This window comes from Ascidiella aspersa, chromosome 8 (genome assembly GCF_963924565.1).
Source record: "Ascidiella aspersa chromosome 8, kaAscAspe10.2, whole genome shotgun sequence".
Lineage (NCBI taxonomy): Eukaryota > Metazoa > Chordata > Ascidiacea > Phlebobranchia > Ascidiidae > Ascidiella > Ascidiella aspersa.
Genome location: NC_139454.1, coordinates 10,285,919 through 10,300,394, shown reverse-complemented (window position 1 = coordinate 10,300,394; position 14,476 = coordinate 10,285,919). Strand labels below are relative to the sequence as shown.

The 14,476-nt window shown below is 36.2% G+C and overlaps 1 protein-coding gene across 1 annotated transcript; it reads left to right on the top strand.

The window, feature by feature from the left end:
* Positions 1 to 13,187, top strand: LOC146136031 (elongation factor 1-alpha-like). Its single transcript, XM_083396132.1, has 7 exons — positions 1 to 144; positions 7,708 to 7,887; positions 9,347 to 9,519; positions 10,415 to 10,689; positions 11,490 to 11,746; positions 12,333 to 12,567; positions 13,096 to 13,187. The coding sequence occupies exons 1-7, from the start codon at positions 1 to 3 to the stop codon at positions 13,185 to 13,187; spliced, it is 1,356 nt and encodes a 451-aa protein (XP_083252258.1).
* Positions 13,188 to 14,476: the final 1,289 nt, after the last annotated feature.

Here is a 14,476-nt window from a genome sequence, read left to right as displayed (position 1 = left end):
ATGCCGACCGTAAAGAAACACATCAGCATTATAATGATCGGCCACGTGGACTCAGGCAAGTCAACAACCGCCGGGCAGTTAATCTACAAATTGGGTGGGATAGATAACCTGGTTATCGAGAAGTTGGAGAAGGAAGCCGAAGAAGTAAGCTTGACAAGCTATTGTTGTGGAAGATTGTATTGCATTTTCCATTAATTCATTTAATTTGATAATGATGCAACTGCACAAATGAAAAATTTTACAAATTTTACTTTTCAAACTGTCTGCGCAACTGCGCAGTTGCGCACCTTAGAGGGAACACTGGATAACGGCCCCCAGGTTGGAAACCACTGTTCCAAACCATATTTATAGGGAAGTATGTCGGTTAACAATTTTCGCTTTCAGAAGTAAATTGAGCATCGAAAGGCTTGTAAAGTAAATACATGCGGTAAAAGTTTAACACTTAAGTCATAAACTTTGACGTATAGGCTACCTTAATTAGGCTTTCTCTAAAAAAGCTACAAAACGAGGTGCCACGGTTAACAAATTTAAACTTGTTGCTAAGAAGCTTTTAAGCATCCGTCTTACATCGGTCAAAGTGAAAAAAATCTTTCCAGGGCATGTTCTTGCAAAGACATTTGTCAGTTTGCAGTTATTCACACCCCTTTACATAATTATTCCAAACTAGGTCGTTTTGCTGTCCGTGACATGAGACAGACTGTTGCTGTGGGTGTAATCAAGAGTGTCACTAAAGGAGAAAAGGCTACCAAAGAAACCAAATCAGCCAAGAAGAAGAAGTGACTGCCCGCTTCCCCTCCAACCAAGATCACCCCAGCTACCCATTATGGAAAGTCTCAACATAATTTTAAAAATTTCACCCACATTTTAGTTTCGGCGTTTGCTCAACACTTTTCGTTGGTGTTATTTGCTTCTTGCGATACGTTTGAAAAAATTCATCGTAAATACACCAGAAGGAAAACAAGTCTCTAATTTTGTTAGGTGATTTTAACCAGTGTTTTGTTTCTGCAACTGTTAATTTGTCAACTTCGCATTTGTCAACTTTCGCTATACTATGGCTAGTGTTCTGGGTCCTATTTTCGGCTGTGGTGTTTTTATTGGTTTAATAAAAAAACGCCGTGATCATTATATTGTGCAAGTAGAAGTTTTGTAAAAAGCTGTTGCTTAGTTTTTAAATTGTAATAATAGTTAATTTAACTTTTTGCATTGACTCTGCACATGGAAGGCTCGTGGAGCAGCCAAAATGTGTGGTCAAATTACCGATTAATAATTAGTTTACAAATCAAAAAAATATTGAATTAGAAAGCAATAATAGCAAAAAATACTTCATCTAAAGGTTTTAAATAATAGAATAAAGTTTCCTAAAAACACTTTTCAATGATAGCAAACTAGTTTTTAAACGGCAATATTCATTCGATAAATTCATAACCGATCGTGGCAATTATAAGTGCTCGAGAATGACAACTTATTTAACGATAAATCACGGCAAGGTTGCTATCGTTAAAAAGGTCTGAAAAAAAAACTTTTAACAATATAGATCTCATCTGGGGCCCTACAATATTTTGGCCGGATGTTGCTGTAACGAAAATGCGCTAAATTAACTATATAATGAAATATGTTAAATTTAATATTTTTTTTTCTTTGACAAGGCACGCTGGACAAGACAACGTGTTTCGAGCCGTTTAAAGATTATGAGGCGCCTTATCTAAAAATATGCGCACACTTTTATATTTTCATTTCAAAAATGTGCGCACATTATAAAAAAAGAAGTGCGCACATTTTTTTGCAGATTTTCGGGTGCACATTTTTGCGCAATTTGTAGGCTACAAAAAACGTTAGTACCCCGTTTTCTACATTCGGTATATTTTTAGCCGAGTTCACAGCAAATAATTTATTCTTGTCTTAGCTGAAATTACGGAACTAAATTTAACTACAACTGGATCAGCACACAGGCGGATTAGGGCTGGCAAATATAAAGCCTGTCTTACCTCTCATTTCCTCATTTCATTCTCTCCCGGAGGAAACGAAATATCCGAGAGTCCAGATAGAGGAAAATATATTCCTCGACAAGCCCATGCAAAATATCCCATTCTTCATTGTTACAGTTCACTTTCGGCAGTGCTCGGCTGTTACACAACCTCATTCAAGCATAGTGTTATCTTAACCTAATACTCCTTACTTCATAGAAAAAAATTAATTCAAATTTTAATTAAATATTGGATTTTAAAGAAGAAGCAGCCCCATTTTGGCATTTGTAAGCCTCATTTTGGCTTCCCTGTGCCTTGGCGCCCGGGGACATATGTATAAAAGTCACAACGTTCTAACTTAACGTTTGCAAATAAAGTTTTTGCTGTTTAAATATAACTAGAAAATCTTTCGTACGAATTAAATTTGAGAACAAAAATGGTTTCTGTTTAGACCAGCGGTTCCCAAACTTTTCTAAAAATATTGCCTGGTGGACCCTTTGCAATTATTTTAAAATTTCGCGGCCCTATAAAGGTTTAAGGAACAGTTCACCCATGTTTCTTGTCGTACACTATTGCAGTCACGATTCTTTCTAATGTAACAACGTTCTAACTAATGCGAATGATTCGCTGATAGTAGGTTAGTACAGCATAATCAATGGATGATTTATGGTGTCTCTTGCGAAATAAAAAAACAAGCAATTTGATCGAATAACAAAGCATAACTAAACACAATAATGATGAAAGATAATGCTTAAAACAGAAACTAATGTTTAAAAACTTAAAGACTAATTCTCCTTGCGGACCCTCTGAAACCGTTGCACGGACCCCATTTGGGCGGCTGACTCTAGTTTGGGAACCGATAATTTAGGCAAACTTCGAATATAAATAATAAGGAGAAATAAAACGTATTCTACGGCAAACTACATTCGGTACATTTAAACTGAGTTTTTAGCAAATCGTAAATATTTATGCTGCCACATAGCTTAAAGTACGAAACACGACTTAAAGTAAATTGAATAATCATACCGGCGAGTTAGGGCTGACAAATAAGTTTTCATTCTCGGCAGGTGCCAACAAAATATCCGATCGTCGAGCGAGCGCCAAACATATTCGTCAAGCGAAACATCGGGTTATTTTTTGTCACAGTGGGGTTCACGTTCGGCTGTGCTTGGCTGCTACACAACAACCTCTCCGCATTACACCAGCAGGCGATCTGGTTGGCTTGTCAATAAAAAAGTTTCAAAGTTGAATGAAATTCAATAGCATATATTCATCAAGGTGAAACGTATTGAACTTTTAAATCAACGCAATTCGCAAAACTGCCAACTGCTGACATTTCTCTGTGTGTTTTAATGAAATGAATAAATATATTGTGACTAAAAACACTTGTTATTAACACAGCTTTATTTTTTTTGTGGAAAAGGTTTATATCTAGATGACGTCGTAAAGTTACATCTAACCGTGACGTCATAAAAAGTAACCCATACAGTTCGTTTATTTTTTTCAAGTTTTAAGTTGGGGAGTACTGAGTAGTCACTTTCAATAGAAAAGCTACATTACAAAGATGGGTGGATGCAACTAACTTCGCGTGGTCCTCCTTGTTAATATATTGCCAAACAATGGCGAACAAAAGTTGTAAACTTAAAGCCCAAACCAGGCCTAAAATACTTCAACTATACTGGGTCAACCCTGAGAAAGACGCACGGCATAGAAACGTTTGTTCACGAAACCCTTAGTTGATCTCTTGTCGGGCAATCAAGCCTCGAATCAGAGATTGAGTGGCTGTGTGTGGATTTTGGTGGATACAATAATAAACGTATACAAACCTCTCCCACACACAATTAACACCAACGTAGGGTTGCCATATTTTTGAAACGGGTAACCTCACAAAGTTTTAAGTTTTTCGCCTGCAGGCGTCAAATATTCAATTTCCCAAAAACTAGGTGTAAGGCATATCATAAATGTATATTGCCGACTAGTGTGTGTACTGTAAGCTTGTATAGTTCGTTACATCACAAAATGTCAAGTAAAGCGGAGCGAGGGAGACTATAGAAAGTTCTCTGGCCTGAGCAAAAGATTTAGTCGGTCTCGGCCTAAGAGAGTAGAGTATGGATACATATAAGCAGACATAAAAAGAAGGCGATATATAGAATACCACAGAAATATTAATGAGCATATAAAGTACCCGCTAGATAGAGGTACAGAGTCGCTACATAAGCAATTTCAGAAATTAATTTTGATTTTTCGTTCAAACCCCAAGATGTAGCAACTGACCAGGATGATTGCCAAGGTTACCTGGAGTGCCTTTGTTGTCTGATTTGTTTTAGCTTCCTAGGTGCATAATTAGGTGTAAGCCTATGTAAAAAGTTCTGATCGATATATTTTACTTCAGAAGATTTTACACGTTAAAATTTCGAACTGCTGGCATCACTTTGGTTAATAATAACCAGGGTTGCCAGCGCTAGGTTTTTAAACAGGTTTCTAGGTTTCTAGGTTTTTGAAATAAATAAAGTGTATTTAAAGAAGTGACACCTTTTAAAGTTAGAATTGCATTTTCACGATCGTCAAAAACGTTCTAGATATCAATCTAGCTACAAATTCAAAACAAAAAAATATTTTTTCTGTGGACACATTGAATTGGACGTGAGGTAAATAAATACGCAACATGGATGATGAAAACCGATTGGGAAAGTAATTTATAACACAGACATATATTACGTCGCATTCGACAATGCGCAGTTGATATATTGAATTGAATTCAGCTACAAGCATCTATGGGAAAAAGGCCAATGCGAAATGCTCAAAACTCTTGTGCCAAAAATGTAAAAAAAAAAAAATAAGATTTAATTTGGGAATAATGTAAGTGGGCACACGGCAAATTTTACTGCGCAAATTCTATTGCGCAGTTGCGCACCTTAGACGGAACACTGGCTAACGATCCCCAGGTTAAAAACCAGTGTTCCAAACCAAGTTATATCGGGAAATATGTCGGTTAACAATTTTCGCCTTCAGAAGTAAATTTTGCATGAATTAGCAAATGGTATTTCAAAATATTTTTTTTCATTTGAGCAGTTTTTTTGGGCCCGATGACTCACCATTGCAGATGGAACGGCTAAACCAGTTGTTCTAAACCGGGGTGCCATTTCTTATGCTCAAGAGAGTTATTTAAGAATCTTTAAGAATCTGATTTTGCCCAACTCTTAAAACTTTTTGTTTAAGATTAGAGTAGAAAATATCCATTTATTGCTTCCTACGCTGTGTAGAGTTGATGTGCGTTGTTCCAGTTTCGTTTATTGTGACATTCTAGTGATTTATCGAGGAAAAATCTTGTAGGGGTGACGAAACTTATTTATTATTTTTGAGGGGTAGAGCAAGCCATAAAAGGTTGAGAACCACTGGGCTAATCCAAGAATATGACAAGGTTACTAACTTCATTCTAAATATGTAATTTTTATAATTTGACAAAATCAAGCGATTGTAAAATTTGAGGCATAAAATTTATCTATTAAAAGGTTAACAGCTGCTCATAGACATGCAATACGAAAACCAAAAATTGACTCTCACTGTATACAGTGAAAAAACACAAACCAGCATCGGTTGTCATTTGACACGGTCTGTACGTGTATTTTGCAGTATCACAAATAAAAACAAAAACAGAAGACAAACGGAAGAACGACAGACAACAGTAATAAACGTTTAGTCTTGGGTTTTGTTTATAGTATTTTCAACAAAGCGAATTCACTCAACTGCAGCGCGCCTTTATACTTGACTTGGTTTTTAATAATTTAGATGCTATTCATCGCAGATTTACATATAGTATACACTAGTAGTTTTGCTATATTTAAATTTACATGCTGTATCTACACTAGTAGTTTTGCTATTTGAAGCTGCCAGTATACATAGTAGGTATTTTAGGTTAAATTTACTGATAACCATAAAAAAGGTTTATAACGCTTTAGGCCTTAGGGGTTATTGATATTGAATCGCGACAAGAAACCTAAGGTTCAATTACTTTAACGCAGGAATAAAAACAGATTCAAGACCACAGTTAGACAAATAAGTCAGAATAAGAAATGAACCCATAAGAATAAGACCTTAACCACCAGAAAAAGCTTTGAAAAATTTCCTACCTCACCAAACTCCATCCTCAGGTTTATTACAAAATAACTCTATTCTTAACCGAACTTTTAATCCTACCTATAACCAAGGGAAAAAAGTCCGTTGTCCAAAGAGGCTCCCAACCAGCTCGTTCTTATTATAGGCTATGTAACATCGATACTAGACCGGAGAGAGACGGTGATATTATATATAGCATAAGTTAAAGTAGGGGTGTCAAAATGATAGCAGGGGTGTCAAACTGGAAACGAAAATATAACCAAAACACATTTTGCGAATACAATGCCAGCGAAAGTCATTCTTTTCGAACGTATTCATAAATCGGGGCATTTCGGCCCTTTTTGTTCGTAACCATACACTCTGTATACTATATTTGTAATGTCAATGCCGTTAAACGTCTGTAGCCATATCTACACTATAGGATATTTAGCACTGTTCTGATAGGCTTAATACGACTTCATCCTAGTTATTTAGAAGTATTGTTTGCGTTGTGGGTCAACGATTGACGCGTGAGTCACAATTGTACGATTTTTTAAGCCTATGTTTGGCAGGTAAGCATATACTAAATTTTTAAATTACAACTTTATTGACTGTAACAAGTAAGTTACAGAACTATGCAAAACGTGATTTAATCATTAAAAATTTTTATTGATTTTACCAACCAAAAAAAGAGAGAATAGCACTTGTTTTTCAAAGACGAGAAAACTAAATGCGTGATTAACTCTTAGCATAGCACACCGCTAAGCAGGTCAGTCTAACAGTTACATATAGCATTTTTTTGCTTTGCCGCGATGTACTCTAGAAATCTTTCGATAATCTTATTTGTTAAAAATAACCCCTGTATTGTTTTTGCTACTTCCGCTGCTAAGTTTCCAAACTAAGCTAAGAACATGCCGACGTAAAGAAACACATCAGCATTATAATGATCGGCCACGTGGACTCAGGCAAGTCAACAACCGCCGGGCAGTTAATCTACAAATTGGGTGGGATAGATAACCTGGTTATCGAGAAGTTGGAGAAGGAAGCCGAAGAAGTAAGCTTGACAAGCTATTGTTGTGGAAGATTGTATTGCATTTACCATTAATTCATTTAATTTGATAATGATGTAACTGCACAAATGGAAAATTTTACTTTTCAAACTGTCTGCGCAACTGCGCAGTTGCGCACCTTAGAGGGAACACTGGATAACGGCCCCCAGGTTGGAAACCACTGTTCCAAACCATATTTATAGGGAAGTATGTCGGTTAACAATTTTCGCTTTCAGAAGTAAATTGCGCATCAAAAGGCTTGTAAAGTAAATACATGCGGTAAAAGTTTAACACTTAAGTCATAAACTTTGACGTATAGGCTACCTTAATTAGGCTTTCTCTAAAAAAGCTACAAAACGAGGTGCCACGGTTAACAAATTTAAACTTGTTGCTAAGAAGCTTTTAAGCATCCGTCTTACATCGGTCAAAGTGATAAAAAGCTTGCCTAAAGTTAAAACGAAATTTTTAAGTTAAACTTTTATTTATTCTTTTAATATAAAGTTTGTGTTTTGCAAGTCATAAAGCGGGTCATATGTGTCAAACGCAAGTTTGTAAAACTACTTGGATTTAAGGAAAGCGTTGTATTTAACTTCTTCCAGATGGGAAAAGGATCCTTTAAGTACGCTTGGGTGTTGGACAAGCTAAAGGCAGAAAGAGAACGCGGCCTTACAATCGACATTGGCTTGTGGAAAATCGAAACTCTTAAATATGGCATCACGATCATCGACGCTCCTGGTCATAGGGACTTTATTAAGAATATGATCACAGGCACCTCGCAGGTAACTGCTTTTGTTAGTCGATAGTCGCGTTGTTTTATGTACCGTACTAAAAAACTTTAATGTTCTGCAATTAAACAGAGAGTGGATAATGGTCTATAGCAGTGGTTCTCAAACTTTTGTTAAAAAATTACGCAACGGTCCCCCAGCAATTTTTTAATTGCTCACGGTCCTTAAAAATATACACAAATAAACTCAAAATAACACGTTGTTTTTAATTGTATCAATGGGACGGGTGCACTTGCTTCTTTGCTATCAGTTATGTTAACCTTTAATTAACGAATCACTTTATTTAAGTCTAGCAATCACGAACAGTTTTAAAACCGTGCCCACAGTGGCAGCGCAGCAAGCCGTAAAAACGTAATTCTCACTAGCACAAAGCAACACTATGACGTCACAATGGACAATTCAACTTCAAGCGTGCAATAACGTTAATGAACAACTAATGAGCTTGGTTTGGAAAAGTAAGTTGCCTGAAAATTTTATTGCACAAAAATGTTTCTTCTTCAGGAGCGTCGTGTTGATTTTTAGTTAGGTGCTTCGCGGTCCCAGAAAATTGTCTCGCGGACCCCAGTTTGAGAACCACTGGTCTATAGTGTTTTATAGTGTGGGTTCATGATCGCGGATGACAAGAATACTTGTTGGAAGCTGGGAGGTTGGGGTTGAGATAACGTCCAACTCTTAATGTCACACCAATAAACAAGTAACTTAAGAAAGCTGTTGTTCTCACGCGCCATTGTATGCAAATCGAACCTATATGGAATACAATAAATTAGAGGGATAGCATCAAAATAATTGTTTAATAAAGGTGCACTATGCACCGATCTGTTATGTAGCTAGTTAATGAATCTCCAAGCCAAAAATGTGGAGTAAATCGACACCATCTTCATTTAGATGTTTCGATATATTTGTATCATCATCAGTTACTGTCACTGAAATATGCCAAACTTCACTTACAAAAGTTTGTTCATGTGGTGTTTCCTACATTACCAAACACGAAGAAATATTTTAACAAAGGTAAAATAACACAGAGTGGATGAAGTGAATGAAAAATCAAAAGTCTGCGGAAATCAAACCATAAGATTGATTTTGCAAGCCTGAAATGGTTGGAGGGGCTCCAGTCATGTATTGATTGTTGATACTTGATTCGTTATCTATTTAAGACTGCAGGTCCGAGTTTGAAAAAAAAGTTGAAACAATAATAAAAAGCTGTTTATCCGAAAGCTGTTTATTTAGCTGTACAAAACCACATAAATATATTGAGCAAATATGACTGACAATGCGTTTATCTTGCTAAAAGCTAAAGCAATAAACGTAGATACACAGGTTGACATACGACCCGTAATCTTTAGTCCTTAAAGTTGTTCGGCCCGCAATCAAAAGGATTTAAAAAAACTTCTTGCTGTAAAAGTATTTTGGTTTATTGCTTGCACAAGGTTTATATTGGTATTTACCAATTAAGGCGGATTGCGCTGTGTTGGTTGTTGCCGCTGGTATGGGCGAATTCGAAGCTGGTTTTTCCAAGAGCGGCCAAACTCGGGAACACGCACTGATTGCCAACAGTTTTGGAGTCAAACAGATGATTGTGGCAGTGAATAAGATTGACTCGACACAACCTCCTTACAGTGAAGCAAGGTTAGAGCCACTTTTATATTGGCAAGTATTGTCTTTTTAACCACAATTACCGCAGACACTTCTTAAAGCCAATAGCACATTCAAATAAACTAGTTTTTTTATTTTGGGGTATTCAATCTATCGTTTAGGCACGTCTGTTGAATTTTTGTTTACCTATTCCTAAAAATAAAACTCCCTAAAATAAACTTGTCAATATCAGACCTGGGCCAAATACCTCCCTTTGCAATATGTCCATGATATCGCAAGAAACACGTGGGCAGCTTTGAATATATCTAGCAATATACATTTATTTGATCTGTGCTTAATGCGTCACGTCCCACTGTAAATCTAAATTAAAGTTGCCGTTTTATGGCCACAATAAAATCGATTTTAGTTGTACATTTGCGCACAAATCCCAACGTAATAACCGACTCTTTAGCTAACTTGTTGTATAGCGCCATATAGTATGACGTCTTAATGCGTGTATTGGAAATACTATTTTTGACCCAGCCCACCGCAGCATTTTATGTTTTACATGCGGACCATCCTGAAATACATAGCATACATTTACGTCTTTATTGTCTATATAGTGCTTTTTTCGAAAATTTTACAACTATACGTCGTCGTAATTTAACTTAATGTCAAGGTGAATTAATATGGAGGCAAGGCCAATTAATCGAGGTTCAGCTTGGATAGAACGGGGTTATTTTGTTGTGTATTTTACTGTAATGAATAGGCGCTCGCTCGATTCGGTTCCTATACCTGTCACATGAACGTTAAAAACGATTTAACAAAATGGTGATGTACTATACCTTAATGCAAATTATGAAGCCATCAATTATACAGAAATTAGATGATTGTTAAACTGATAGCTTTAACTAAGCGCTGGACTATACAGTAAACTTTCATTATATAGGTTTACCGAAGTTTCAAGCCAGGTTTCAATCTATTTGAAAAAGATCGGTTATGACCCCAAGGCAGTCGTCTTTGTTCCCATATCCGGTTGGCATGGCGACAACCTGTTAGACGAATCCGACAAATTACGATGGTTCAAGGGGTGGAGTGTAGAACGAAAGGAGGGAAATGCATCGGGAAAAACTCTCTTTGATGCGCTGGATGCAATTTTGCCGCCTCAACGTTCCACCGACAAGCCACTTCGACTACCGATCCAGGACGTCAACGAGATAGAAGGTTATTTTTTTAAATTTTTATAGCTTCGTAAATAACTAATTCAAAGAAATGAGTTATCTATATAGTATGACAAATCCGTAAGATGTTCGGTCGTTATGTAGGCTACGTACACTCGCGCGTGTAACGAAGTTTGCATTTGGTCGTTATACAAATCCTATCGAGTATAAACTATTCTTAAAAGCTTAACTATTTCGTGGCACACTTTTGACAGAACAACAATAGAGTAATTTAACAATTGCCCTTAACAGACGACAAACTATATGCAAATATATCAAAATTAGTAACTCGTTATGAAAAGTGCGTATTTATGTCTAAATTACTTGCGTGTATGCCTATTGCGACTACAAATACTCTCTTTTTCGAAATTACAAAAAAGTTTCGCGGCACACTTGACAATCTCTCGAAGGCACACAGTTTGGAAATTACTGGTATAAAGTCTAAACCAGTGGTTCTTAAACTGGGGGGCGCGCCCTCCTTGGGGGCGTGTGAGGTTCACAAGAGGGGCGCAAGAAATTGACAAACTTTGTATGAATAAAGACTAAATATTAAGCGTAGTAATATTTCCCTGCTACTAATCCTCGAATTGAACATTTGACATCTAAAAAACAGTTACATCCTTCGCATTAATGCATTACCTGGAAATAAATTGCTGTTCTGCTTAATATTTTTTTGTTTTTTTTGAAACAAGGTTGGGCGCGAGTTTTATTAAAATTGTAAAAGGGGGGCGTGTCTCAAAAAGTTTAAGAACCACTGGTCTAAACTGTTGCAGCTCTAACGCTAGAAAATAAATTATCTTATAGGTATTGGAACTGCACCCGTGGGTCGAGTGGAAACTGGCATTTTAAAACCCGAAATGGTTGTTGCTTTTGCGCCTGGTACGATCACGGCAAAAGTAAAGACACTTGAGATGCACAACCAACCCATTAGCGAGGCTCTACCAGGAGACATTATAAAATTCAACTTGAAAAATGTGTCAGGCCAGCAAATAAAACGTGGTTTCGTGGCTGGAGAGTTAAATAACGATCCACCGAAAGCGGCAATAAGCTTTTTATCACAGGTATCACTAATCACATTCTAATATTGTTAAGCAGGAACATAATAATATTATAGGTAGGCCTACTTTATCCATTAAATTTAAAATAGCAGCGTTGTAAACAGATTAATGTGAAATGACTTAAGTCTCAGTCAAGTCTTTCACAAAATAACTTAAATACAAGCAAGTCTTTTTGAATAAATAACAAGTCAAGTCCAAGTCATCAGTTGCCCAAGTCAAGTCCCGGTCAAGTCATAGTTAGAGCAACTCAACTGCAATTCAAGCCCTTGTCACAAAAATAAAACTTTAACTATAAAAACTGGCAAACTCCTCCGATTATGGGCAATAACTCAAGCAAAAAATACAACATATAGCAAGCAAATTGTTTTATGTGCAAAGATTAGGATAAATAACGCAATTTTGTAAATAATTGCTTAATGAAAATAATTTATTTTAACCCAAGCATTTGTCCAAATGACTTAAGTCAAGTCAAATCATTTGTCCAAAAGACTTAAGTCAAGTCATTTCGTCCGAAAGACGTAAACCAAGTCAACTCAAGTCATTCGATAACAGTTACTTACAACAATTTAAAATAGTATGAAATCAACAGGTAACCATTCTTGACCACCCGGATGAAATTCGAGCCGGTTATTCACCTGTTTTGTACTGCCACACAGCTCATGCTTTGTGTAAGTTTAGCGAACTACGACAGAAAATTGATAAAGGAAACGATACCGTGCTGGAGGAAAACCCAGAATTTTTGAAATCCGGGGACGTAGCCATTGTACAAATGCTGCCTTTGGAACCTCTGGTTGTCGAGGCTTTCTCTCAGTGTCCGCCTTTGGGTTAGTATGGATGTTTAACAAAAATGCCATAAAAGAAGAATAAGTTAATTCTAATAACAAGGCATATATACAACTAAGCCAAGGCTTACACCAGTGGTACCCAAACTTTTTTTGCTCGCGGCACACTAAAAAAAAATCTTGACTATTTCGCGGCACACTTTTAACAGAACAACAAAAAAATAATTTTACAATCGCCCTTAACACATGACGAGCAATATGTCAATCTCTCAATATTATTAATTTGTAATAGAGAGTGCAAATTTAAGTTTCAAATGCTTGCGTATATGCCTATTGTTAATGCAAATTACTTCTTTTCCAAAAGTACAAAAAGTTTCGCGGCACACCTGACAATCTCTCTAGGCACACAGTTTGGGAATCACTGGCTTACACCATTCTATAGGTATTGATTAAACACTTATTTATCCACCCTTGAGAAAATCGAAAACATGTGGTATTAAACCGTAGGGGTGCAAACAAAATTGAAAAAAAAATCGAGTAACTTTCAGTTCAAATAAATCTACATTGTAGGCCGCTTTGTTATTCGTGACATGAAAAGGACCGTCGCAATTGGGATTGTAACAGAGGTTACCAAGCAACAGGATCCAACAAGCAGTTCATAAGGGAATGCCGCATATATATTACTGCTTGTGTTAGCGTATGTTTTTTGGCTTAACCATTCTATGACCATATTGTTGATTTAACTACTAATCGACATAAACTTTCCATAGCGTAATTTTTTTATTAATGGTATTTGGTATTCAAGCCATATACAAATTTTAATCATATTATATTTCCCGTTCTTCAAAACCCGCACATTTACAGCAATTAAACTATTGTTTACATGCACCTGAAATAAATTGCCCCACCCCCCTCCCAAACAAACAAAAAAAAAATACATTTGATCATGGTAGTTAGAGGAACTGTTAAAAAAACTAATATGTTCTGATATGTTTCTAGTTAATATATCGCTTGCAATTTATTTCAACAATTTTCACATAAATAAAATGTAGCCTATATATGCAGTTAATGAGGAAGTTTTTTTGTATGTATTATTGGTGTAATCAGAGCTTATTTCCTTTATTTTTATTCACCTTATACTTGTAATCTTAACCATTTTGACTTCACGTTACAAAGACAGTCGCAATAAAAACAAAATTTATTTTCTTGAAAACAAAACCTGTAATCAAAAGAACTGTTTACGTATCTATTGCTCAAGTTTTCCGATGACGTTTTTTACTTTATCGAAAGTTTACACTTTAGGCCAAAATATGATTTTTGTCATCGTTCAACAAAGACAAAATTGGATCCAACAACATTTATACTGTATATTTTATATTATTTAGGGTAATGTTGCTAGCCGACAGCATTAACTTATTTCACCCTGGTGTATCGCGTTAGGCCTACTTCGTGTTAACATCAGATGGTTGATGTACCTGATTTTGAAAAAAAGTAGATTGAATAGGTTTTTTTCAGTGGTGATTTGCAAATAACCCATTTCCTATTTCCAACTGTGCTACACTTTGTTAAATTTTTGCCCTAAAAGTATACTTCTATCCATCTCCACACAATATTTTTGCCAACGGTCCGCGAACTTTAAGCCGTTTTCAATATGCATCCCCGGTGCAAGGTGCAAATCTTATTTATCTGCCTAACATATCATGTATCCTCAGTTTAAAATAAACAGTTTAGTCAACTAAACCAAATAACGGTATGACGCAACTTTCTTCCGCTTCTGCCGGTGAACCCATAAATTTATCAAAATTTTGTCTATCAGTATTTTCACCCAACAACTGCCTAAAAGTAAAAATAAACTTTTGGAGCAGATTGGCTGGAGGTTGCATATAGACATAGAATAGGGCTACCGTATTTTCAGCACCCAAAAAGAGGACAGTTTTTTGCAGGCAAGTAA

What these genes read in the sequence shown, in the direction of transcription:
- LOC146136031 (XM_083396132.1), top strand. Translation starts at nt 1, where the DNA reads ATGCCGACCGTAAAGAAACACATCAGCATTATAATGATCGGCCACGTG. An exon ending in CAATAAGCTTTTTATCACAG is followed by an intron (nt 11,747 to 12,332) that starts GTATCACTAATC and finishes TGAAATCAACAG; the next exon opens with GTAACCATTCTTGACCACCC. An exon ending in CTCTCAGTGTCCGCCTTTGG is followed by an intron (nt 12,568 to 13,095) that starts GTTAGTATGGAT and finishes TCTACATTGTAG; the next exon opens with GCCGCTTTGTTATTCGTGAC.